Source organism: Chelonia mydas, chromosome 11 (genome assembly GCF_015237465.2).
Source record: "Chelonia mydas isolate rCheMyd1 chromosome 11, rCheMyd1.pri.v2, whole genome shotgun sequence".
NCBI classification, from domain to species: domain Eukaryota; kingdom Metazoa; phylum Chordata; order Testudines; family Cheloniidae; genus Chelonia; species Chelonia mydas.
In genome coordinates this window covers 32,030,559-32,057,556 of record NC_051251.2, presented here as the reverse complement: position 1 = coordinate 32,057,556, position 26,998 = coordinate 32,030,559, and the positions used below count along the sequence as shown (strand labels likewise).

The window sequence follows — 26,998 nt, the reverse complement described above, 5'->3', positions numbered from 1 at the left end:
GCAATACTGTAATGTCTATTTTTGAGTGTGTCTCAAAATATCTGGTATATTTAACTACTGCAAACAAAATAAGAGTGTTAAGGTTGCAAAGTCAACCACCCAAAAGTTAGGAATTGCCAATATTAAGGCTGCCTGTGAAACCTTTATTCAGCCCCTTTGTGCATATGTGCATGATATAGTCTTAAATTACATGATTACATACTATTTTTGACTCATTCAGTGAGTGCATCCCCATTTGTTTCTACCCATCAGAGGAGTGAGGTCCTGGAACAGCCTTCCAATACGAGTTGTGAGGGCAGACAACTTAATTAGTTTTTAAAAAGAGCTGGGCAATTTATGAGTAGGATTGTGTGATGTGGTTGCTTGTAATAGGGCAAGGCGAGCAGCTCAACAGCCATGTGTTTCATTTCTAGTTTGTCTTGTGTTCCTAAAGTTCATGCTTCAGGGTTTCAGCTGGTCACCTGCTGGGGTCAGGAAGGGATTCCTTCCCTGTCCCCATCCCCCTATGCATTCTCAGGTGTTTTTGTCTTCTTCCCCTGGAGCATTAGGGATGACATGGCTGGAGATGGGATATGGGGCAGGACGGGCCAGGGCTCTGAGGTTACACCAACATTCTCTTAGGTGCTTGGCTGTTTGGTTCTTGCCCACATGCTCAGTGGGTATTTGATCATCCTATGTGGGGCCAGGGAGGAATTTTTCCCCAGGTCACATTGACAGGATCGTGGCGGGGTTTTGCCTTCATCTGCAGTTTGTGGGTGGGGATCACTTGCCAGGATTATGTGGGTATATCTCACTTAATCATTTCCCTGCCATTGTAGGGACCTCAAGCACTGGTGCACCTTGGTCCTTCTTATTTGCTGCCTGTGGCACATGATAGTCTATTCTCCTGTGGGTCTCCTTTACTTCGGTTTCATTTCCATTGCTGGGTTTAGTGTATGGGGACTGAGGGGTATTGGGGGCCACTGATAAACAGGTCAAACTAGATGATCTTGTGATCCTTCCTGGCCTTAAACTTTACGTTTGGTGTATGCTCCTGCAGGACTTGGGGTGGTGCCTGCCTTCTCCCCACCTTAGGGCTGTGCTTTGAGATACTGAGATCCTAGAGAACTATTGTCCTTCTGTGACCATTTCCAGGATCATGAAAAAAATCTTCTCCTTCAAAAACCCTTCAAAGATTTGAAAACCCAGTTCTACTTTTAAAAGGCATGTTTTTATTACATGTATAAAGGATCATCCTCCGAGCAGCCTTTGGTCCAGCAGAGTAGAGGAAAGAATGACAAGAAGAGAGGCAAGGGAGCTGTGCTCCTGTGTGTTTCCTTCTTGCACTGCTCTGAACCCTCCCATACACACCTACGCTTCCCTGCCCCACTGCTCCCAGGGCCGTCCTTACCCATACGCAAAGTACGCAGCTGCATAGAGCACCAGGAAATTTGGGGCACCAAATTTCCTGGTGCCCTGTGCAGCTGTGTGCTGCTCCAGCCCCTGCCCCACCTCTTCCCCATGCCCCCCCCCCACTCTGCCCCAGCTCCACCTCTTCCCTCCCCTGCTCTGCCCCAGCCCTGCCCCACCCCCACTCCCCTGAGGACTGCACCAGGGTCTGGCCTGCACTCACTGACGGCGGGAAGTGCAGCGGCCCAGCCCCAGCTGCGCCACCGGTGAGTGCTGGGGGGTGGTTCCCCCTACCCCCCAAGCCAGCCCCGCCCCCATGGAGGCCTCCCTCCCCGGGGCGGGGGGCTGCATAATGCCCCAGAATAGCTAGGGACTGCCCTGACTGCTCCCCTCCTTTTCTGCCTCCCCCTCTCCCGTTTCCCACTGCTCCACCACCTGACACACCATGGAAGCCAGGCAGACCCATATCTGGCCACTGCACTCTTACTGAAGGAATACTGCGACGCAGAGAAACTGTTTTAAAACTACTCACCACACAAAGAGCCAACTTCCTTCAGGATATAACTGACCTCCAAAAAACTACAACATTAACACCATTCTTGCCACCATGAACATCACTTCCCTATACATCAACTTCCCTCACAATGGCGCTGTCTGACTGAAATAGTTACAGGATAATGGACAACACTCAGATATCCACTCCAAACACATCACCAAAATCCTTCATTTCATCCTCACCCGTAACAATTTTACATTCAACAGCAAACACTTTGTCCAAACCATGGGAATAGCTATGGGTATTAGGATGGCTCCCTAATATACCAACCTCTTCATAGGCCACCTTGAAGAATTATTTCTGGACAAATGTGCCATGAAACCAGTGGTATACCCAAGATACATAGATGATATTTTCATCCTCTGGACAGATGACCTAAACTAATTGATACATTTCAACCATAACTTCAAAAACCACTCCCCATCCTTTAAACTCTCCCTAGAAAAGTGATACTCAGACCTCAGTGGCTCAAGAACCAAATTAGTGATCAAAGTTACCCAAAAGAGCCAGAGTGGTGTGACTTCATTCCATTTACTATAGTACTATATATAGTGATTCTCACAGCAAATAAATAACTTAGTGCCAGTTAACAACTTAATTGGTTAATAACATAGTAAAAGCATCCTGACTGGTTAATAACTGAGAGTGGTTAATAATTCAGTCACACAGTGTTTTCATATCGTGTGCTGCAAAGAGCCATAAGAGACAAATTAAAGAGCTACCTGCTGCTCTAGAACGCTCCCATGCTAGCATCAACTTCCTGGATCCCATAATCAGCTTCAGCAATGGAATAGACAACTATATACAAGAAACCAATGGATCACCACACCTGCCTTCACAGATCCAGTAACCACTCCAACTATATCAAGAAATCTATTATCTATAGCCAGAGACTCAGAAGAGAAAACCTATACTTTATCACGCTCAAAACCGCCTTCAACAAACAAGGACACTCCATCAGAGAAGTAGATCACATCATGGAATAGGTCACCCAAATACCCTGGGAGAATCTGCTTCAGTACAGAAATAAAACACTCTCTGACCATATACCCCTAGTTGTCACCTACCACTCCACACTGGAACCCATCTGGAGTATCATCAAACAATTACAACCCATACTTGACAGGGACCACATCCTAAAACAATCTTTCTGGCTCCCCCCTCTCTTCGCCTTCAAATAACCCCCCAACCTCTCCAAGGTCATCATCAGAAGCAAGCTCCCCATGGACAAGGACACACTAACTCAAAGGGGGACCAGACACTCCCAGAACAACAAATGCAAAACCTATAGCCACATCTCCATGGCTACGATGATCAACACCTCCCACAACACACCTTTCAAGATCCATGGGTCCATCACAACACTGTATGCAGCGCACTAAAGCAACTACGTGGGTGACTGGAGATGATCACTACGTTTCCAAATAACTAACACAGAAATATGATAAAAACATTGTATCAACGGTAGGTAAACACTTTTCCTGAAGAGATCACTGATGTCTCAGTCCTCATTCTTAAAGGAAACCTGTGTACTCCAAAAGAGGAGCCTGGAGCTTAAATTCAAAACTTTGCTAGACACGAAAAAGCATGGGCTGAACGAAACACTGGGTGTATGGTTTATTACAACAATCTGTAATCTGTTACCTACTTCTGTTAAACCATCTGTTCCACCTGGTATTAGTGCCCAGACCTGAAGAAGAGCTCCCTGTAAACTCAAAAGCTTCTCTCTAACAGAAGTTAGACTAATAAAAGGTATCATCTTACCCACCTTGTCTCTCTTATTGTCCTGGGACCAACCTCGTTACAACACTGCATATGCATTTCTACATACAGATACAAAAAATTCCTGGTATCTCATACATAACTCTTCCTAGCCCCTCTCAAAAAACTATAATATACACAAAGTCCCTCTCTGCACACAGCTCTCACCCTTGCCACTGGCAATTCATAGATTCATAGATATTTAGGTCAGAAGGGACCATTATGATCATCTAGTCTGACCTCCTGCACAATGCAGGCCACAGAATTTTACCCACCACTCCTGCAAAAAACCTCACATCTATATCTGTGCTATTGAAGTCCTCAAATCGTAGTTTAAAGACTTCAAGGAGCAGAGAATCCTCCAGCAAGTGACCCGTGCCCCATGCTACAGAGGAAGGCGAAAAACCTCCAGGGCCTCTTCCAATCTGCCCTGGAGGAAAATTCCTTCCCGACCCCAAATATGGCGATCAGCTAAACCCTGAGCATATGGGCAAGATTCATCAGCCAGATACTACAGAAAATTCTTTCCTGGGTAACTCGGATCCCACCCCATCTAATATCCCATCACAGGCCATTGGGCCTATTTACCATGAATATTTAATTACCAAAACCACGTTATCCCATCACACCATCTCCTCCATAAACTTATCGAGTTTAATCTTAAAGCCAGATAGATCTTTTGCCCCCACTGCTTCCCTTGGAAGGCTATTCCAAAACTTCACTCCTCTGATGGTTAGAAACCTTGGTCTAATTTCAAGTCTAAACTTCCTGGTGGCCAGTTTATATCCATTTGTTCTTGTGTCCACATTGGTACTGAGCTTAAATAATTCCTCTCCCTCTCCGGTATTTATCCCTCTGATATATTTATAGAGAGCAATCATATCTCCCCTCAACCTTCTTTTAGTTAGGCTAAACAAGCCAAGCTGCTTGAGTCTCCTTTCATAAGACAAGTTTTCCTTTCCTCGGATCATCCTAGTAGCCCTTCTCTGTACCTGTTCCAGTCTGAATTCATCCTTCTTAAACATGGGAGACCAGAACTGCACACAGTATTCCAGGTGAGGTCTCACCAGTGCCTTGTATAACGGTACTAAAACCTCCTTATCCCTACTGGAAATACCTCTCCTGATGCATCCCAAGACCGCATTAGCTTTTTTCACGGCCATATCACATTGGCAGCTCGTAGTCATCCTATGATCAACCAATACTCCAAGGTCCTTTTCCTCCTCCGTTACTTCTAATTGATGCGTCCCTAGCTTATAACTAAAATTCTTGTTATTAATCCCTAAATGCATGACCTTACAATTCTCACTATTAAATTTCATCCTATTACTGTTACTCCAGTTTACAAGGTCATCCAGATCCTCCTGTAGGATATCCCTGTCCTTCTCTAAATTGGCAATACCTCCCAGCTTTATCATCCGCAAACTTTATTAGCACACTCCCACTTTTTGTGCCAAGGTCAGTAATAAAAAGATTAAATAAGATTGGTCCCAAAACCGATCCTTGAGGAACTCCACTGGTAACCTCCCTCCAGCCTGACAGCTCACTTTTCAGGATGGACCCGTTGTAGTCTCCCCTTTAACCAATTCCTTATCCACCTTTCAATTTTCCTATTGATCCCCATCTTATCCAATTTAACTAATAATTCCCCATGTGACACGGTATCAAATGCCTTATTAAAATCTAGGTAAATTAGATCCACTGCGTTTCCTTTGTCTAAAAAATCTGTTACTTTCTCAAAGAAGGAGATCAGGTTGGTTTGGCACGATCTACCTTTTGTAAAACCATGTTGTATTTTGTCCCATTTACCATTGACTTCAATGTCCTTAACTACCTTCTCCTTCAAAAATTTTTCCAAGACCTTGCATACTACAGATGTCAAACTAACATGCCTATAATTACCCGGATCACTTTTTTTTCCTTTCTTAAAAATAGGAACTATGTTAGCAATTCTCCAATCATATGGTACAACCCCTGAGTTTACAGATTCATTAAAAATTCTTGCTAATGGGCTTGCAATTTCATGTACCAATTCCTTTAATATTCTTGGATGAAGATTATCTGGGCCCCCCGATTTAGTCCCATTAAGCTGTTTGAGTTTCGCTTCTACCTCAAATATGGTAATGTCTACCTCCATATCCTCATTCCCATTTGTCATGCTACCATTATCCCTAAGATCCTCTTTAGTCTTATTAAAGACTGAGGCAAAGTATTTGTTTAGATATTGGGCCATGCCTAGATTATCCTTGACCTCCACTCCATCCTCAGTGTTTAGCGGTCCCACTTCTTCTTTCTTTGTTTTCTTATTTATATGACTATAGAACCTTTTACTATTGGTTTTAATTCCCTTTGCAAGGTCCAACTCTACTTGACTTTTAGCCTGTCTCACTTTATCCCTACATGTTCTGACCTCAATAAGGTAGCTTTCCTTGCTGATCCCTCCCTTCTTCCACTCCCTGTATGCTTTCTGCTTTTTCTTAATCACCTCTCTGAGATGCTTGCTCATCCAGCTTGGTCTACAACTCCTGCCTATGAATTTTTTCCCCTTTCTTGGGATGCAGGCTTCCGATAGCTTCTGCAGCTTTGATTTAAAATAATCCCAGGCCTCCTCTACCTTTAGATTTATAAATTCTTCTGTCCAATCCACTTCCCTAACTAATTTCCTTAATTTTTGAAAGTCAGCCCTTTTGAAATCAAAAACCCTAGTTGCAGATTTATTTTTGTTAATCCTTCCGTTCAGTTTGAACTGAATTAGCTCATGATCACTTGAGCCAAGACTATCCCCTACAACCATTTCTTCTATGAGGTCCTCACTACTCACCAAAACTAAATCTAAAATGGCATCCCCTCTAGTCGGTTCAGCAACTACTTGCTGAAGGAATCCATCAGCTATTGCATCTAGGAAAATCTGAGCCCTATTATTATTACTAGCACTCGTCCTCCAGTCTATATCTGGGAACTTAAAGTCCCCCATGATCACACAGTTTCCATTAGTATTTACTTTATTAAAAACAATAAAAAGGGCTCTATCCATATCCAAATTAGATCCCGGCGGTCTATAGCACACCCCAAGCACTATCCCAGGGGAGGCTCTAATAGTTTTCTTCCCCAATGTAATTTTTGCCCAGACGGACTCAGTCATATCCATTTCACTGCTTCTTATTTCTTTACATTCTTCCTCATCATTGATATACAATGCTACTCCACCACCTTTACCTTTATTTCGGTCTTTCCTAAACAGCACATACCCCTCAATACCTGTAGTCCAGTCATGACTACTATTCCACCATGTTTCTGTTATCCCTATAATATCTGGTTTCACTTCCTGCACCAGTAGCTCTAGTTCCTCCATTTTGTTACCTAGGCTCCTGGCATTAGTGTACAAACATCTTAATTTTTGCTGTTTGGCCTCACTCACATTCTGTACCCTATTAGGCACGGCCATTCTACAGCCAGTATAACCTATTAGACTGGTATCTACACTGCTCTTCCTCCTACCCATGGCTGTATCCTTTCTTACTTCGTTTTCTTTCCTCTCAATGCTAAAATCCGGCGTGGAGATTACCTGGACATCTCCCAACCATCTCCCCCAAACTCCTAGTTTAAAGCTCTCTTAATCAGTTGTGCCAGCCTCCATCCTAGAAGTCTATTTCCTTCCCTACTCAGATGAAGTCCATCCCGAGAGAACTGTCCTCTGTCCATGAATGCCTCCCAGTGGCCATACATCCCAAAGCCCTCCTTATAGCACCACTGCCTAAGCCATCTGTTGATAGTCATAATCTTGTCACACCTTTGTTGCCCTTCTCTAGGAACAGGCAGAATCCCACTAAAGATTACCTGAGCTTCGATTTCCTTAAGCGTCTTCCCCAGCCTAGCATAGTCTCCCTTAATACTTGCCAGCGAGAATCTAGCTGTATAATTTGTTCCCACACGAAGGATAATTAGGGGATTCTTTCCTGCTCCCTTTAGAATCCTTTTCAACCTCAAGTCTACATCCCGTATCTTAGCACCTGGAAGACAGCACACCCTCCTATTCTCTGGATCAGCTCTGGTTACAGGCCTGTCTATTCTTCTCAGTAAAGAGTCCCCAATCACATAGACCTGCCTTTTCCTCGTGACGGTGCTATTCTCCAGTCTATCCCCTGTTCCCTCTAGCTGCAATTTCTTTCCATTCCTATTCTCCCTTGTAATCCTCTTTAACCCATCCTGTATCCTCCAGGGGCTCATATTTGGTGTAATCTCCATTAACTCTTCCCCTTTTCCTATAGGACTAACCGCTCTTCTCTTCTTCCTTGCCCTTCTACCTTCACTGACTACTTGCTGAGCCCCTTCTTCATTTTCCAACTCTGCAAACCTATTCTTGAGCTCTATTTCTCCTTCACTAGCCCGTCTTTTCCTCTGCCTGGTTCTTTTAATCACATGCTTCCACTGACCACTTTCCTCACCCAGTCTCCCCTCAGAATTCCCCAGCCCTGATTCCACCTGCAAGTCTGAGCTTTTCCCTTCATGTCTTTGCTCCATAATCTGCTCAAACCCCTTCCTAAACTCTACCAGACTTTCCACCTGCATCTCCAAACCTCGGATCTTTTCCTCCATCAGCTCTATCAGACGGCATTTCATACAGACAAAACTCTTACCAGGTGCCCCCTCCAGGATCATGTACATATCACAGCTTCCACATCCAGTCATCCTCATTGTGTCTTCCGCTACATGGGTCACTCCCACTGCTGCCTCTGTATCTGTCACAGCCTTGCCACCTAAATCCTGCTAATCTGGGAAAAACAAACCACACCCAAAACACCATCACCCACAGCAAAAAAAAAAAAAAAAAAAAAAAACAACCCAAACAAGCACCACAAGACAAACTCCCCTTACAAACTCCCACTCAAACTCCCCTGTTTACAGCTCTGTTTGCTAGCTCCTGTGCTGCTGCAGCTGTCTGTACCGCTCCTTAACCTTCCCAAGCCGCCCCCCCCGCCCCTTCCCTTGCCTGTGCCCAGCTCCCAAGCCCCATCCCCAAATTTCCCTGTGCCCAGTTCATAGAATCATAGAATATCAGGGTTGGAAAGGACCTCAGGAGGTCATCTAGTTTTAATACCCGCCCCACCCATGTAGACAAGACATCCCCACCAACTCCTTCCCTGCACCCTCTTCTAACCGCCCCCCCATTCGCCACTTACACACAGCTCCCATTCTCTACAGCAGTACTGGGTTTACAATTGCCCACACCCCCAGCCCTGACTCCAGCACCTCCACACATCCCCAGCCCCCCCATGCCCTGGCTCCTGCACCCCCCCACATCCCCACCCTGAGCACCAAATGGGAGCTCCTGCACCCCCCCCCCACATTCCCACCTGTACCCATCGTACCAATCAGGAGCTGCCCCAGGTAAGCGCTGCACACCCCAACCTCCTGCCCCGGTCCTGAGCCCCCCTCCTGCATCCCAACTCCTGGCCAGATCTGCACCCTAACCCCCAGCCTGCTCCTGCACCCTAACTCCCTCTCAGACCCTGCACCCCCCCGCCTCCCTCCCTGACTCCTGCACCCCCCGCACCAAATGGGAGCTGCCCCAGGTAAGCACTCCACACTCCAACCTCCTGCCCCAACCCTGAGCCCCATCCCAAAGTCCTGCCAGACCCCCACACCCCAAAGTTTTTTTACACTTTTTTTTATAAAGTGCTCTTAGCTAACTACTGTAAAGCGCTTTGGATAACAGTACAATATTTGGAAAGATCATTAAATGGTCCGCTGAGACCCTCAGCGATTTCCAAGTGGTCTGTGGAAAAATGTTAGACTATAAAAACAATCAAGGTACCTCACTTTATTTTCATTTACTTGCTATTACTTATAGGAGGAGAAGGATGAAGAAAAAAAGAATGAAAAACCGGGGGAGGGGGAAATAGTGTTCTTTTTCTTGGCTGGGTCCTAAGGAGGGGCCCCAAATATGAAGCTGACCACAGAGCCACACTAACTCTAAATCCACCACTGGAGCTGACCCCCTCCCCAACAGCTCCCCATGCCGCAGTTAGGGGCTGACTTTCCCCCTTCCCCGAGCTCTGCATGCTGCTGCCAGGACAGGGGCTGATCCATCCCTTGCCCCAGCTCCCCGCACTGCTGCCAGGAGCTGGGGCTGACACCCTCCCCACATCACTGCTAGGGGCAGGGGCTGACCCCCCAAGCCCTGCTGCCTGACACCTCATGTTGCCACCCACCACACCCACATTCCTTCATGCCCTGCGAGTGGGGCGCACTGGACTTTTTTGGTAAACTGGGCATTGGATCTTGCCAACTGATTAGTTGGCAAGAGCAAACGGGATAAATGTCCGTTTTTGTCGAAAAAGTCAGGAGGGCCAGGACAGAGCTGAAAAAGGGAACTGTCCCAGCCAAACGGGGATGTAAGGGCATCCTATCTCCAGGCAAGTGAGATCCTGAGGGAGTCCGTCCGGGGGGGGGGACAGACCCTGACCTCAGTAATGGCGACACTCCTGAGACACCGGAGTGATTCCCTGCCCTGGCTGTGGACCTGCTGCGGACGGGCTGCCAGCTCAGCCTGGCAGACAGTCACCTTCCAGCAGGGACGGTGAGTGTAGCCAGGGAGAGGGTCTCTGGAGGTGTGTGGGCGCGTGGGGGGGGGGGAGGGGCTGCTGGCTAGTGAGGGGTCTCTTGGGGGTTGGTGGGGGAGGTCTGTGTGTTGGGATCCTACTGGGATCCACCTACTGCTAAAGGGTCGTCCATATCCCCCCCCCCCCCCCCCCCCCCCCCCCCGCCAAGGGATTCACAGGACCTGGAAACCAAGTGATTTCAGGGGACAACTAAAAAAATAACAGGAACAGCAGTGTGGTCAAAGGGTCAAACAAAGGGAATGCAATGGGGACACCAAGAAGAGAACCCCGGACAGCACCCACTGCTCCTCAAAGGTGTCAAGGGAGTCAGTAGAAGCTGCTCAGAGGAACTCTTCCCGGATGTGTGACCAGATGGAGGATTGGAAATAGGCCCCACAGTCATAGGAGTCTCCATTGGCCAACCTCCTCTCCCTGGTTTTACACCTGGCCATTTTGGCCAGGAGGTCCCGTGGCTTTGTGGGGCCACGGATAGGGAGTGCATAGATAAGGAGGTGAGGGGGAAAGTGTAGCCAGAAACATAACAAAATACTTGTGAGGAGCCAGAATAGGGGCTGCAACCTGGCACGCTCCACGTAAATGTGCGCCAGGGTCTCCCTCACAACGCAGAAGGGGCAGGTGTAAACTGCGCCAAATACACACCGATGCTCACGGCCCCATAAAGGAGCCGCCAACTGATATCCCTGGCAGTGCTTGGGACCAGGGGAGAGTGTAGGCTGGCCCACGGGGGTTCCTCACCTTCTAACAGTGGCAGGAGGTCCCACCACTTTGGGGCGGGGGCAGGACGTGAGGGTGAGGAGCACGAGCATGTATAGATGTTTCCTTTGCCCGGTCTGGAAACAAACTGGCTGCAAGTTGTGCAGCTGGCTCACAGTGAAGGGGGGGGTGAGGGGGGTGTGCGTGCTGGGCAGTGGGGGGAGGCAGGGGGTGTCTGAGTGGGGTGCTGTGTAGTTGTGGTGGGCTGTAGGGAAGTGCATTGGGCAGTAGTAGGGTGGCTGTGGTGTGCAGGCCCCTGTGCATTTGTGGTGGAGGGTCGGGGTGCGTGTGTGGGGGGGCTGCTAGGCATATCAGTTCTGGGGGCTGCTGGGCATCAGGAGCCGGGGGCTGTGTGGCAGGGCAAGGCACCACCCCCCAAGGGGAAAGGGCATGCTGGCAAGGGCCGGTTTGTATACAGTGCCCTTGCACTGGGCAGGGTGGAGAGGGGACATGCCTACCGTGCCTCTGGCTGGCCTCTTGCTGAGGGGAATTACCTCCCGACACCTTGCCCCCACAAATCTGGCCCGGTTCTCCAGCCCCCTGCCCCACCAATTCCACCGCAGCCCTGCCTGCTGTCCGCCTCCCCTCACTGCCTTGGCACCTTTCCACCCAACCAGGAACTTCTTGCCCCCACGCCGGAGCGGGCCCTGGACCCGCGGCACTGCTCTGACGCCAACACACTGCACGCAAAAGTTGGGGGAGGGTCACGTGGGGGTGTCGGAGCCGGCGCCGTGTGTGGGCGGGGTTTTATACACCACGACCGGGGCCGCGGGGGGGAGAAGCCGAGTGCCCTGGTGCCGCCCCTGCAAACCAGAGCGGCTGGCGCCAGGCCGCGGCCGCCCCCCGAGGCTCGCGGAGCGGTTGCGCCTTGGGCTTGTGGAAGCTGCCCTGCCACCGTGACAGGGCGGACACTGCGCCCGCCCCCCCACGGCCTCTTTTTGGGCCCCTGACCTATGGTACCGTACACTGGGCGCCCCCCGCCGCACGGGCTGCCGGGAGCCCGGGGACTCGCCCGGTGCCGCCACCGCATCGCTGGGTCGCAGCGCTGAGCAGCAGCCGGGCGCCAAGCAGGGTCCTGGGCCCAGCAGCTTGGGGTGGGCGAGGGGGAGACAGCGCAAGCGGGTCTTTGCCCCAGCCGCCGCCTCGCCTACGGGACGCGGTGCCCCTCCCGGGGCGGGGCGGCGGCTCCCGTCACACCTAGGGCCCCTGCTTCGCCCCCCGCCGCCAGACGCCTGGGCCGCAGCAGCGCTGCTGGGCGAGGCGTGGGCGGGAAACGCTGCCCTGGAGCGCCTCGCCGCTCCGCCAGTGCGGCGCCCCCGGGCTCTGAGGAAAACGGGCAGTTTACGTTGGGGACGCAAAGGGGCCGCCGCTGGGGGCCCGCCCTGTGCGGGGCTGTCGGGCAGCGTGCGGGGCGGCGCCGCTGGCCGGTTACTGCGGGGAAAGAGGGTGTCTTTCTGCGCGTTTCTGGCCCAGGGGCAGGTGTGTGTGGGCGGACCCAGGGGCTGGGAAGCGGCACGCACGGTGTGGTCCTGGCTTTCGCTTGCAGCCAGTCTTTGATAACTGCGGTGGTGCGGGGCTCTCCCCCTTTTCCTTCCCGCGCACCCCGGCCCCGCGATACATTCTCCGTGGGGGAAGGAGAGGGGAGGGCGGTCATGAGGCGTTACCCCCGCCGAGTTGCCGGGATTTAGCCACTGGGCCCCAGGCAGAGCTTCTGCCCTGCAGGGCGTGTCCTTGGTTCTTCTGTCCCACGGTGCCCTGTAGCTCTGGCCCCCCTGAAATCACAGCGTGGCTCCCTGGACCTCTGCTTGAGAACCACTGCACTGGAGCACGGGCACGTACTCCGTGACAGCCCCCGCCCTTTGAAGCAATTGAAATCAAATCCTTGCAGTTGTGGCTTTAAGACCCAGACTGACCCCAGCCCGTGTGCTTCCCACACAGTGACTTTTGAATTTCCTACACCCTGACACGGTCTCTCCTGCTCTGGTCTCACACTGAGCAAGAGGCATAGGCTAGCACACAGCTGCCTCAGGGCACATATAGTCTGCTGGTTATCAAATTAAAAAGGGGATGAAGGAAAGTTGTTTGGTACTTGAGAAAAGTGCCCTCCTATTCCACCGCGTGTCTCTCTCACCCACTCCAGTATAACTGTACTACAATGCCTCATAGCCTTCTCCCTGGGTGTTTTTTCACATCATTGTCTAGTTAGTTACTCACCAGGAGTGTTCTTTGCAGGATGGTGGGACACAAGGGGCCCAAAGAGGGAGTTGACCTAATTTCCATAGTGGAAGGCTGCCAATGTGATGTTGCTGGATCTAGGGCATAGTCTAGTCCCTTATTGCCTCTTCATATTTTTTTTAATGGACCTTTGAAAAATTCCACCCATTTTTCACATACAGTATGTCAGCCCATGAATGGAAGTAATGCTGTTCTACTATATGCAAATAACACAACAAAGCAACCAACATGTAGCACTCAAACATCAGACCGTACCAAACTTAAGGTTGCCTTATAAGCTTTTCTGCCCCCTTCCCCCACAAATGCACATAAACTGTGAGCCTGATTAAAAAAAAAAAAATCTGCCTGACCTCTACTGTAAATTAGGAGTGTAATTTCATTGCAATTAATTATTTAAATGGCTATGAATTAGAGGAGAATCAGTGCCCTCCACACTCATGCTTCAATGTGCAACCCCATAACCTTTCAAACTAAGGATGTAAGTAGGGTTTAAAAATAGTAACTGTGTAATCTATTAAAATGTTATCAAATGGTTAACCTTTACAGAGTTCACATAGGTAGGGAACTCAGGGTTCTGCAGCACCCCCATTTTACATGGGATGCGCTGACAGCTCTGCGCAGGGGCCAGCAGCCAGGATTCCTGACACAGAATCCTGGGCCTAGGCCAGCAACGGAGTCTTGGGCATGGGTCCAGTGCTTATCGGTTAAACTTTTACATCCCTATTTGAAACCACTCGCCCTTTAGGAGTACACATGTCAAGTGCATACAGGACTGAAGGTCTCAATAGGTCAGTACCTGCTCCCACTTTTTCTTTTTGATCTGCAGTTGGGTTAAATACCACCCCGCCCTTTTTTTAAATACATAGTTAATTCTAGTGATGGAGAGATAATGTATTATTAAAATAAAAATCTTTTGCTTAGTTTGGCTGGAGTAGGGTAGTTCTACTCCACCCCTATGGTGAACCCTGCAGAGAAAATGGGTTTAAGAAGTGTATTTTTTGCCGCTATACATTTCCTTCTGAGAGGTTGCTGCATCTTTCTACTGCCTAAAATGTTATTCTGCTAAAACTTGTATGGGATGTAGATACTTCCTTCAAAGAAAGTCTCCTTATGCAGGAGACACTGTTGAACAAGACACTAGAGAAGGGCTCTGGGAAAATGACACACTTAGCTTGTGTAGCAGTGCTGCCAAATGTACCTCAGTCCACATCTGCTCCCTTTTTGCAAATAAAGAGGGTGGCTCCCAATCAATTAGCTCAGCATAGTCTCAGTCAGACCCATTGACAGACCTCCAAGAATAGTCATCTGGGCTCCCTAAGGATTTAATCTTTGTTCTTTTTTCACATCCCGGGGTTTTTAAGGGATTACTCCCAACCCTCACCTGCTTTTCCACTACATCTTCAGCAAGAGCAAGGGATGAAGAACAAGATACCCGTAACGTCATAGGAAGTCTTCTCCTAAAATGGCTCCTGCAATATTGGCTAGATCCTCGTCACCCAGTTTCCCATGTTCAGCAATGTTTCCTGACCCTGACAAAGCTAGAGAAGATGAACATTGGAAGTCTGTCTCTTCTCTATAAGAATGCATTATTGCCTCCTCTTCCCCTCTGAGTGACCCCAGAACCCCCTAGCTTCTGGCAGCAGGCTGATGGCAGTATTACACATTTCTTTGGTATCTTTGTCAAGGAAAGTCTGAAAATTCTGACATCTTCAAGAAAAGGAAACAGCAACCCACCTTAACAATGGTTGTTGATCTGAGACAGCTGAGGAATGTCTGAGTGGCTCTGCTTTTGTAAAGCTGATTAATAGAATCATAGAAGATTAGGGTTGGAAGAGACTTCAGGTGGTCATCTAGTCCAAACCCCTGCTCAAAGCAGGACCAAGCTGAACTAAATCATCCCAGCCAGGGCTTTGTCAAGCCGGGCCTTAAAAACCTCTAAGGATGGAGATTCCACCACCTCCCTGGGTAACCCATTCCAGTGCTTCACCACCCTCCTAGTGAAATAGTTTTTCCTAATATCCAACCTAGACCTACCCCACTGCAACTTGAGACCATTGCTCCTTGTTCTGTCATCTGCCACCACTGAGAACAGCCTAGCTCCATCCTCTTTGGAACCCCCCTTCAGGTAGTTGAAGACTGCTGTCATTTTTATCAGGTCTCAAAGGGTGGTTTGACTTATTTTATCAGCACCTGGCATCAGGTTCACTCGCTGGTTTTGGCTAACGGAAGTAAATTGAGTTCAGTCAAACCTTTGTTCTAGGAGATAAATAATCCAGGCAGTTTGATGCTTTGGACTGAAAGACCTATTCTAATTTAGGGCTTGCCTACAAAGGAGATTTTTCAAGGATAATTATACCAGTATAACTACAGCGTTTTAAGTTAAACTATGCAGTTATAACTCCCCTATACGAAGACTCTTCGGCTGTGTCGACACGGCCACTTTCAGCGCTAAAACTTTTGTCATTCAGGGGTGTGAAAGAACACCCCCCTCAGCGACAAAAGTTTTAGTGCTGAAAAGCGCCAGTATAGACAGCGCTTCACTGCTTGTTAGGGGTGTTTTTTAAATCACCAAGAGAGCTCTCCCCCAGCGATAAAGTGTCTCTACACTGCCCACATCACAGTGCTGCCACGGCCGTGCTGTAACGTGGGTGGCATAGACACACTCTTACTCTGGATTAATAGTCGCCTTTTGCAGTTTAGCTTAAACTGCTTCTGAAACAACATAAGGTAAACTGGAAAAAGACTCTTGTACCAAAATAGGAATGTCCACACACTGATTTTTACTGAGGCAGTTACAGCACGTTAAATTCACCCCGATCTTATACACCATTATAATTTCTCTGTGTAGACAAGTCAGGGGCGGGCAAACTTTTTGGCCTCAGGGCCACATCGGGTTCCCAAAATTGTATGGAGGGCCGGTTAGGGGAGACTGTGTCTCCCCAAACAGCCAGGCGTGGCGTGGCGTGGCCCGGCCCCCTGCCTCCTATCCAACCCCCCCACTTCTCACCCCCTGACAGCTCCCCCGGGACTCCTACCCCACCCAACTCCCACTGTTCCCTGTCCTCTGACAGCCCCCCTGGGACTCCTGCCCCATCCACCACTCCTTGTCCCCTGACCACCCCGGACCCGACCACCCCTGACAGCCCCCTGCCGCCCCATCCAACCCCGCCCCCATTCCTGACTGCCCCCCTAGGACTCCTGCCCCATCCAACCCCCCTGTTCCCCACACTCTGACTGCCCCGACCCCTATCCACACCCCTGACACGACCACACCCCCGAACTCCCCTGCTCTCTATCCAATCCCCCTGCCCCCTTACCGCGCTGCCTGGAGCATGGGTCAGGCCGCAGCTTTGCAACTGTGTTGCCCGGCCACCCAAAGCTTTGCACCAGCGGTGCGGCACGCTGAGGCAGCAGGGGAGGGGGCAGGGACGAGCCTCCCGGGCCAGGAGCTCAGGGGCCAGGCAGGAGGGGCCCGCGGGCCATACTTTGCTCACCTCTGAGACAAGTCCTTGAAACAAATAAAATTTGAGCGGTTTAACCAGATACTCCTACTCATTGTCCACGGTAATCTCCAGGGCCTAATATATTCTGGAAAATAAAGAGAAGTTCCTCTATCTAGTTGGAGAGCTAGGAACACTAAGCATGCCTTGAGAGCATCTTTTGATCTCTCTGACAGAGCAGCCAGTTCACTTGCTTCTGCTGTGACTCCAAGGAGGCATGCTTGGCTCTGCAACGCCAGCTAATCACCTGAGGATGAAGTCAGAGTTCTAGGCCTCCCGCTTGAGGACTGATATTTTCAGGCTAGACAGATGTGGTGCAGTAGAACCTCAGAGTTACAGACACTTCAGGAAAATGGAGGTTGTTCATAACTCTGCAATGTTCGTAACTCTGAACAAGCAGTTATGGGATGCTCCTCAGGGCAGACTGCTTGAAGTGGGGGCTCACAGCTCTGCAGTGGGGGTGGATACAGGCAGCTGGTTCTAGCCCTCTGGCTGCAAGGGTGATGAGTGAGGCACACTGGGGCACCGCAGTGTCAGTTGGCACGCGGTGCAGGCCCTTTAAAACTGAGCTGCTCCTCCAGAGCGCAGTGTGCAGGCAGGAGCTCCAGCAGCTTACACTCCAGGCCAGGTTTCAGTAGCAGTTCGGGAAGTTTCTTTCCCAGCACTGAGTTTGAAAGCTTGTCCCGCTAGTGGGGAGGAAGAGGGGAAAACAGCATTCACCACCTCCTACGTGTAAGTGGCTGCCTGGTGCATGGAGGAGGTGGGTGGCAACAGGCAGCCCAGATGTGCCTACCTTTAAGATCCAATACAGGCACCGTACAGTACAGAATTTGCTGGTTTTTTTGGTTGGGGGTTTGTCGTCTCCACTGCTGCTTGATAGCTTACTCCCTCATGGTGGCTGGTTGACCATCAGTCCGTAACTCTGGTGTTCATAGCTTTGAGTTTCTACTGTACTGGAGAAGCTGATGGCAATCGAGACAAGTCTTTCACCTTCAAAAGATCATCCTGCATATTCTCCAGTTCAGTCATCAGTATTTACCCTCAGAAGATACTGATGAAGCTATACAGACCTCAGAGGAAAAACGCAGGGTGGGGAGAATCATATAATGCAGTTACTAACAGACCTTTTTCTATAACTGTACTACATACACATCGATTTAATTTCTGTGCATCTGTCGGTGGTTTTATACCAGTACCACAATACACAAAATAAGAGTGCACCTCTCAACCCACTATATTAATAGTCTTTATTTCATAAGGAAAAATACAGTAGCAGTGCAAAAAGAACTACAGAAGAAGAGATCAAGACTTGTACAAATATCAAAGAAACAGTAAACAATAAATAAGCTAAGGTGTAATAATGCAAACTCCTAAGGAATTTGTAAAAATGTGTAAGGTTGTTTTACAATGTGCATACATACTGTACATGGGAATAAAAGTTGAAAATTCCAACTTGTACAAAACAAACCTTTATTACACAGAGGAATGTCATTACAACTATTCATTTTGAAAACATTCTTGCAAATATAGAAACTTTTTCCTCCCAAGCTCTGGAAAAAAAAATTTCAACCCCATCCTACAAAGCAAATGCACATCTACCCTTTTCCTCAAATTTTTATCTTAATAGTCTCAAAATAATACATCAGGCTTCCTATAAAATTTTTTCTATAAAGTATTTAATTCCTGTACCTCTTCTTTGTGAATGTACAATACATCATTTTGTATTAAGGTAGCACCTCAAAGATGTTTTAGGTAAACTATATAAAGTGCGGTTACTGGTATACTGTTAACATGCCATAATATAATAATATTCAGTGCAATAACCAGTACGGTTGAAGCTTTTTAAAAAAATGCATGCAAATCTGTTGCTGTAATTTACTGGATTTTACTTGGTTTCTTGCAGTAATTAAAAATATCATATTTACATGTCAAAACATAGCTGCTTAAAGTTTACTCATATACAAGTGACTTAAAGTTCCTAAATTTACATCATGCATCCCAATTAAATCCCTCTAGAAAACTAATGAAATACTATATCTTTTTGATATGAAAACAGTCATTTACAGATCTGGATGTTACATACTGTGTATTTACCCTCATAACTTTGTTGGAATTAAGCATTACTAGAAGGAGGCATAGTTATAATTATTATGCAAGTGATGACTTTTAATACAATCAGAAGCCAAGATTAAAGCCCTATATAAGAGGAAAATGTTACAAGTCTTACAATAAGGATGGAATATAATGAAAAGTAAATTATTTTTCTTCTTTCAAAGTCCCAGTTTGGTGCATTCACAATCTTAGCTAACCATGTAAATGCATTTCTAGTTACATTTGACATTCCAGTTAATATTCTTGTTCCATGGTGGTATGTATAGCTTCTTAAGAAAGTGGTTGTATCCCATATTTCTATGAATAATACTGGCCAACACAGATAACTTACTCATAATTAGAAAAGAGGCCAGATAATCAATATGTTATGGAGAAACAATATTCTACGATGAAACAGCCCTATAGTAGTGATTAACGTAAGTAATCAATATGCTGTTATGTGCTAAGTTTTACAACCAGTTTATTATTATATAAAATGATATATTCATACATTAGACTCTATGAATGATCGCTTTGGTTTTGCAGAAGTGACGGGACTTAGATGACCTTCCTTATTAACATGAGACTGCTGTTCAGATATAGCATCTGGATACAAATGAGGAACAGTTTTAGATGTCCTGGTATCTTGACAGTGGGCAGGCATTTGGCACTTGAGCTCCTCAAGTTCTTTAGGTTGCATTCCGTTTTGGATATTTTCTCCCAGGGCAATAGCAGGAGAGGAAGTTTTAGTCTGATTACTGTATCCACCTGTCTGTCTGGCAGAGAAGTGCTCACAGTTTGAAGATTGAACAAACCCACCAAAAGCATCTGTTAGTAACCCTTCAGACGTCTGACAATGCCAAGTGCGATTGGTTTGATTACTCTGCTGCTGGAACCTTGCTGTCTTATCCATGATCCCCATAAATGGTGTATTCCGAGGTCTGTGTTCAGTCGTACCACTCTGAACTTGACTAACTTTATTTTCCTTGATTCGAACATCTGGCCCTAACCCTTTCACGCTATCTGAAAAGCTGTTGCTTGAAGTTAAACTGTTGGTTGAGCTGGAAATGATCATGCTGCTAGATGGAGAGCCAGAAGAGATGACACTAGTTACAGAGCCTTGCTGCCTTGCTTCACTGCAATTCATTTGAATTCCTTGAATTGGAGCTGCTTTCTCCCTGACTGGAAGTGCAAGGACAGTAAGCCTATCAGTGGTTTTGGCCTTGCTTGTGAAAGAGTGAGAAGAGAGACTCTCACCATCCTGTAAATGGGGACACTGGTTGGATGCTAACTTTTCATGGTACAGTCCAGAGCTGAAACCTGTAGGAATGCTTCCAGATGCTGAAATGTTTGGCCCATCTAAATGCTGACTTTTATTGGTTAGATTTCCAGGGTGTCGGGCTGGCATAGCATTTGGGGGAAGATGCTGAAAAGGAGACTGTGTCTTTGCACTACACAGCGTAGCTCCAGTTCTTGATCCAGGCTGAATGGAGTTCAAATGCTGATTAGTTTTCACAATCTGTGCTTGCTTTGTAGGCTGCATGATCAACCCTGGTTCTCTCAGATATTTACTCCCGTTTTTCTTCTGGGGGGACATGGGTCTGGCTTTCTGCTGAAGGCCTTCTTGAAGGGTTCTGCTGTAGGGAGAAGCTGTCTGGGAACGCTGCAGCCTCTGTGAAGATGGAAAGGGGTCATCGTGGTGTGGAAATTCTTCTTTTCTCTCTTCAAGATTGAAATGATCATTCACTCCTTGGATAAGAACCTCCTCATTGTCAGAATCATTCTGCTGTGCTGGCTGTGGAGACTGCTGCTTTTGTTGTTGTGTTCTCTGAAACTGTTTGCACTCCTCTTCTACTCTAGCTAGGAGCCTTTTGATTTCTTGATTACTGGGGCACAATTTTATGGCTTCACGTAGGTCAGCAAGAGCTGTAAGAAACTGTCTGTGTAAAGGAAAAAATAAATAAAAGTAAACTGTTCCAAAAGAACCCCTCACTCATCTTGTCCCTCTAAAAGAAAAAAAATTAATACAACTTTGGGCAATTAAACTTCCACCATTATGTACTGGCTGTCATCTCTATTACCCATTAAGGCAGTCCTTTGATCTATTGTCTTTTATCAGCATCTGCTACTTGATGTGGTCGTGGTAGGAAATTAGGGAATCCTCAGAACCCCCCAGCAAGCCCCTGTGCATCCAGATCTCCCCCGCACCCAGATCCGCCGCCCACAACCAAATTGCCCCTCACAGAATCCTCTCAACCCACACCCAGATACCCCCACACTAAGTCCCTCCACACTTGGATCCTGCCTTGCTGAGCATTCCTGCCCACACCTCGTGCACCTGGCATGGAGGGGCAGGGCCCTGGGCTGTTTCTGGGGCAGTCCCAGTCCTTGTGTTGTGTCAGGTTTGGGTGCAGCCTCACTGTTGAGGCCATCTCCCAGGCGGGGAGAGGGAGAGGAAGAGAGACACACCTGCACAGTGATCTCCCACCTCTGTGCGGCCAGTGGCCTGTGCTCCCCAATGCCATGCTGGAGCTTCCACATTTATTTGACAAATAACATCTGCAGAATTTTAAAATATTGTGCACAGATTTTTAAAAAAATTTTGTGCAGAATGCCCTCAGGAGTACTACCAACAGCTGACACCTACTTCCCTGCCCTGCTCTTTCTTACATCTTGGACTGCTGCTCATTCAACAGCTTCTTGTCCTCTTACATTCTGTCACCTATTATAGTTCCAGGGTTTTACTGCTGACCCATCCAGTTAGCTAGTTTTGGTACCCTGCAAGGAATGCTGATGGATTACTGCTGGCTCAGTCCAAGGGGTGGGCTTGTCAACACCAAGCCAAACCCCACAGAGGCTTTTGGTCTATGGAAAAGGCTAGGATAGAAAGGAATACAGCTTAATTTACAGTCATTTATAAAAAGGTAGATACCAAAACTGGACATTTACTCACTCTGACCATCATTATTTAAACAAGTGTCATCAGGAATTCCAGAAACAACTGGGTTTAATATGCTGCCTACCTAGCACCTTTCACTTGCATTAAATTCACTTAACTCCCAACAAAATTAACAAACACAAACGGAAAAGAAGAAAAGGGAACAAAGAATTTGCAAGTATATCTAACTTAAAGCACCTTAAATTTACCTGAAAATTAGCTGTTTAAAAATGTTATGAAACAAAGATCTGTGTGTATAGACACAGTCACAGACAGTACCTGCTGTTTCTCTTGGCTCTTGCTCTAGCATAATAGGCTTCATAGGATTTGGGTTTCAGATCAAGTGCCTTGGTAGCAAACTCTTCTGCCATGCCAAAGTCCTAATTTAATAGCAATTATATTTTCAATGTATACAGTGACATTTAAATATTTTTTAAATGTTACATGCACGTTAGTTGCAGACACTACCAGAAACAATCTCGAGAGCTCCCATAGCCTAGCCACTTCAGACAGCACTATTTAAATTGGCAAAAGGAAAGTTGGAGGGTTAAAAAAAGGGATCAGGATGGACCTTATTCTGCCATCCCTAAGGCTTGTCTACACAGGGAAGTTGTCCAGCATACCAATTCCAGAATAACTATTCTGTTATAGCCCCCTGTGTCAACACTCTATTCCAGAATAAAAGCAGGGCAGTTATTCTGGAATAGCTATGCTGGTCAATTTCACCCATGTAGTACTGAGTACTACTTTACTTCATGAAGAGTCCCATTGGTTGTGGCAACATAGGGCACAAAATCAGTAGATCATGGCTGAAATAACTGTGGATAAAGAGTTTACTAGTACTAGAGGTTGGGAAGGAAGGGGTCCCACCACTTACATGTGCAGTGACCCATGACACTAGCAATCACTTCTAGAGTAACAGGTAATCTGCCCACCTGTATGGTTTTCCCCTCTCTCCTTGTCTCTCACTTCATGCTAGTACCACAGGGGTATTCTGTACATCCTCCCAATGGTAGCTTTTCCTGCCCCTCCTTTACCTCAGCAGGAAGAGCAAGAATCACAAGAGCATCATGGTGCAAGGACAGCATACTAGCCATTTATACATCTACGGGGTTTGAGCTTCATTGAGGTTTCCAGTATTCCAAGTACATGAGCAACAGATCAACAATAAGAACTTACATTTGTTTTTCTGCGACACCGTGACAGGTTTAAATACAGGGAAACTCTTAGTTCATTGAAAGCTTTCGTTTCTTCTCCAAACCCTTCCCGAGGAAACTTCCTTAAGGCATACTGATATCGCTGAGCTGCTTCTTTCATCTTCCCTTTCTATAGGTTTAGAACACAAGAGCTTTAGAAGTTGGATTTGTAAACTCCTCAATATTAATCTTTCCTATTTGACGTTTGCTAAATAGATGCTCTTCAAATGGAATCTATTTTTATAAATTTTGTATTTACAAATAAGTATATATTTTTTTCAAAACAGGGATAGTTACTCAAATATTTACATTTAAATTATATACAACTGGTGCCAAAGCAGAGTTCTTCAGACACGTAAGGTCTTGTTGATAACACAACTTCTTGGTCTGGTATTTGATGTTGAGCAGTTTTACAAAGGGCAATTGAACAATTGGCTTAAAGTCTTAATAGCAAAACTCTAAAGGCCAGATGATGCCTTTAAGCCACACCTTTTATTAGGGGGGTGCCTACCTGTAAAATCTCAGGATAAACTCAAAGGAAGGACAGCCTATATCCAGAGCAACATACAAATGTAGATTCCAACACCTCCCAAATTCATTTAGGAGCTGGAAGTGAAACGATGAAGATGTCTTGCTGCTGTGTGATTTGCTGAGGGGTGGAGGGAAGGAATTTCAGGGGGAGGGAAGCGGGGACATCTTGAATTGCCTAAGAGAGATTGAAAAGCGAAGCTAACCTTCTCCAGTGACTACCAAAAAATTTCAAAGTATTGGAAATTCTAAAAGAATCCAAAAGATATTCAGAGAACATCTATGTGGTTAGATAAATGTCTGTGAGAAGATGCTACTAACACTTCTTACAGAAGCAGAATTTAGATAAGGGCTAGCAATGGTTTTAATTAATAAAACTGAAATATTTTTCTTTTTAAAAATATTTTATAGTTAATTTCTTGTTTTAATAAACCTTTACTTTGTACTTTGGGTTAGACTAAATAATAAACTTGTTTTATAAGTTCTCTCATGGTGTGTCTGTTTATAAAAATAGGCCTACGTTTTCAAAAGAGACTAGTGATTGTGGGTACGTCAATTTTTAGGCACCCAACTTGAGATACTTGATCGGGACCTGATTTTCAGAGACTGTGCATTCAATTCTTTCTGAAAATCAAGCTCTTTAAAGATGCCTCAAGTTGGGTGCCTCAAAACCATCACTTTTGGTAATTTAGGCTATAAAGGAAAGCAATTAAAGGAGCAGGGAAGACTAATGTAACTGCCTTAAATATATGCTACTACAGCCTCATGAAGGCATCAGGGAGAGAACTTTTAGCCATGAACACTGTATACCAATGAAGTTTTGAATTTGAGTTCACTAGGCTTAGGCCATAGTGCACAAAACACAAGTCAGTAAAACAAATACAAAAATTAAAAAACACAAGATCAGCCCTTCCCCTAGGATCAGTTACACCTTTAAAATAACAACCCCTGAAAATATATAAAAATAAAATGGGTTTGAAATACATTAATTTAGGTCATAAGGAGCCTCTCACATTTTTTTCTGGTTTTTGCAGATGCAGAGTAGCAATAAAGATAAAGGGGCAGACGTTTGTAGTCCTTCCAAGGAGTAAAAAGAAAAGGAGTACTTGTGGCACCTTAGAGACTAACCAATTTATTTGAGTATAAGCTTTCGTGAGCTACAGCTCAGCTACAGCTACAGCTGTTTAAATATTTAAACAAATAGGGTAACCTATTTCCCCTTGTTTTTTTCTAACACCCCCGCCCCCAGACGTTCTTGTTAAACCCTGGATTTGTGCTGGAAATGGCCCACCTTGATTATCATACACATTGTAAGGAGAGTGGTCACTTTAGATAAGCTATTACCAGCAGGAGAGTGGGTTTGTGTGTGGGGCCGGGGGGGGGGGGGGGGGGGGGTGAGAAAACCTGGATTTGTGCTGGAAATGGCCCAACTTGATTATCCTACACATTGTAAAGAGAGTGATCACTTTAGATAAGCTATTGCCAGCAGGAGAGTGGGGTGGGGGGAGGTATTTTTTCATGCTTTGTGTGTATAAAAGATCTTCTACACTTTCCACAGTATGCATCCGATGAAGTGAGCTGTAGCTCACGAAAGCTTATGCTCAAATCAATTGGTTAGTCTCTAAGGCGCCACAAGTACTCCTTTTCTGTTTGCGAATACAGACTAACACGGCTGTTACTCTGAAACCTTCCAAGGAGTGACTCACTGGATTTCAAATCCCATGCCTAAAATGGCCTTTGACTGATGCCCATGTAATACCCATGGAAGCTGTGTTACACAAACGAAATACAGAAAGAATGTTGCACAATTTAAGATATTTCCAATCCAGTTCTTGTGAAGCAATACCTCTCCAGAGAAAAGCATTTATCAAACATGCTACAGTTTGCTCAATTCATATTTAAACAAATGACATACAGAGAAGTATCCCAACAAAAGGATATGCTCGATGCTTTATGTACCTTGTTCTTATCTAATTCAATAGGATATCTTCACATTAGCTTCCTGCCATCTTAGGGAATAACTAAATATTACCAATATTTCAATGAACAACTTGATGCATAGTAAAGAAAATCCAGGTCAAATCCTCTTATCCATTTTTTTCCAAGATCTGAGTGTTCCCAATCAATTTCTCTCTTACAGGGGAAGGATATTTACTCTCAAAGCTCCTTGGTTCCCATGCCCCACAACATGAGGGAAGGGGGCTGCATATAACTTATTAGCAATATTTTCTTAAAGACAAAGCAGCAGGTGTTTTAACAATCATTACCTACCTTTGAGTAACAGCACACTTACAACATTCACAGTTAGCAATGAAATTAAGAATCTACCTACTTTGTACATTATGTTTCCTTCTTCCATCAACTTCTGCAGTAGAATAATCAGAATATCAGGTTTAGAAGTGGCCATTGCCCACGCTGCATTTCCTGCAAGTTAAAATGTTATATATTTTTCAAAGGACATTTCTGATATTACTAGAAAAAACCTCAGGGCTTGTTTCCAACATAGTTTCACACTCAAAAAGTTCAGTGGATATTCCACAAGTGATGAATGATTATAGAAATGTTTATACATACAGAAGCCTGGTATTAATGGTTCAAAGTGTGTTTGCCCTGCTTTAGATCCCACTTCAGGAAAACACTGAAGCATGTGTTTAAGTGCAGTCCTAAATAAGGATGCTTTTCTTCACTGTGGTTTAAAGGTGCCCCAGACTCAGTAGCAATCACATACAGAAACACACAGTAGTAATAGCCACATAATTAACTGTTGAACCACAGGATAAATTAGAGCTATTAATTAATTGCATTCCTCATGCATCTGACAACTTCACCTGCACTCTGCCCTCTAATCCGTTGCCCCCAGAACTGTTAATATTCCAAATCTTTGAACATTTTCAAACAGCTGTAATTTAACACCAAACCCAAACATGGAATTTCTCCTCAGAAAAGATAAACATCTCATGAGTCAAGGATTGAATATTATCAGTTCTGGATTTCATGCCTTAATCCATGAGGGCTAAAAACAGGGCCTTTATGTTATTAGAAGGCCAGTAATCTCACCTCTCCCTATAACAGAGATATAAGGTTTTTGATTCTAGCCCATCCTAGTAGATAGTGAGATATGGAACCTTAAAATCAGAACAGTAGTGTGTATAGAAAAGCTATTTTAGACTGTAACTTCAGAAACCTCTAAAAATTATTTCTATCCTCCGAATCCTAACTGCAGAGTCCTGGTAACTAAGGCACCTGGTTTCGCAGATGGAAGATTAAAAATAATATCAATACAATTTTAAATAACCTCTGAAACAGTTCTAAAGTCGTTTTTCAGAACATTCTCCTACAGTGTGGTATAAACAGCTTTATTGGTACCCTTTTGGGATGACTTCATAATTCATGTCTAGCCACTAGTATGCCCTATTCCAAATAAATGT

The 26,998-nt window shown here is 46.0% G+C and overlaps 1 protein-coding gene and 1 long non-coding RNA gene across 13 annotated transcripts in view; both read right to left on the bottom strand.

Annotated features, from left to right (window-relative positions):
* Positions 1-18,047: 18,047 nt before the first annotated feature.
* Positions 18,048-26,998, bottom strand: part of TANC1 (tetratricopeptide repeat, ankyrin repeat and coiled-coil containing 1) — a 212,982-nt gene continuing 204,031 nt past the window's right edge. For all 12 annotated transcript variants that reach the window (XM_043524883.1, XM_043524880.1, XM_037911874.2 and 9 more), the window contains 4 exons: positions 25,903-25,994; positions 23,026-23,172; positions 22,126-22,226; positions 18,048-20,848 (listed from right to left, as the gene is read on the bottom strand). In XM_043524883.1, the coding sequence (XP_043380818.1) occupies positions 19,414-20,848; positions 22,126-22,226; positions 23,026-23,172; positions 25,903-25,994 (1,775 nt within the window). In that variant the 3' untranslated portion in view covers positions 18,048-19,413. The remainder of the gene's footprint in view (positions 20,849-22,125; positions 22,227-23,025; positions 23,173-25,902; positions 25,995-26,998) is intronic.
* LOC122462266 lies at positions 24,611-25,837 on the bottom strand. The gene is made up of 2 exons (XR_006284735.1): positions 25,258-25,837; positions 24,611-24,647 (listed from the first exon to the last, which is right to left on the bottom strand). It is a non-coding gene; the product is annotated as an uncharacterized LOC122462266 (long non-coding RNA).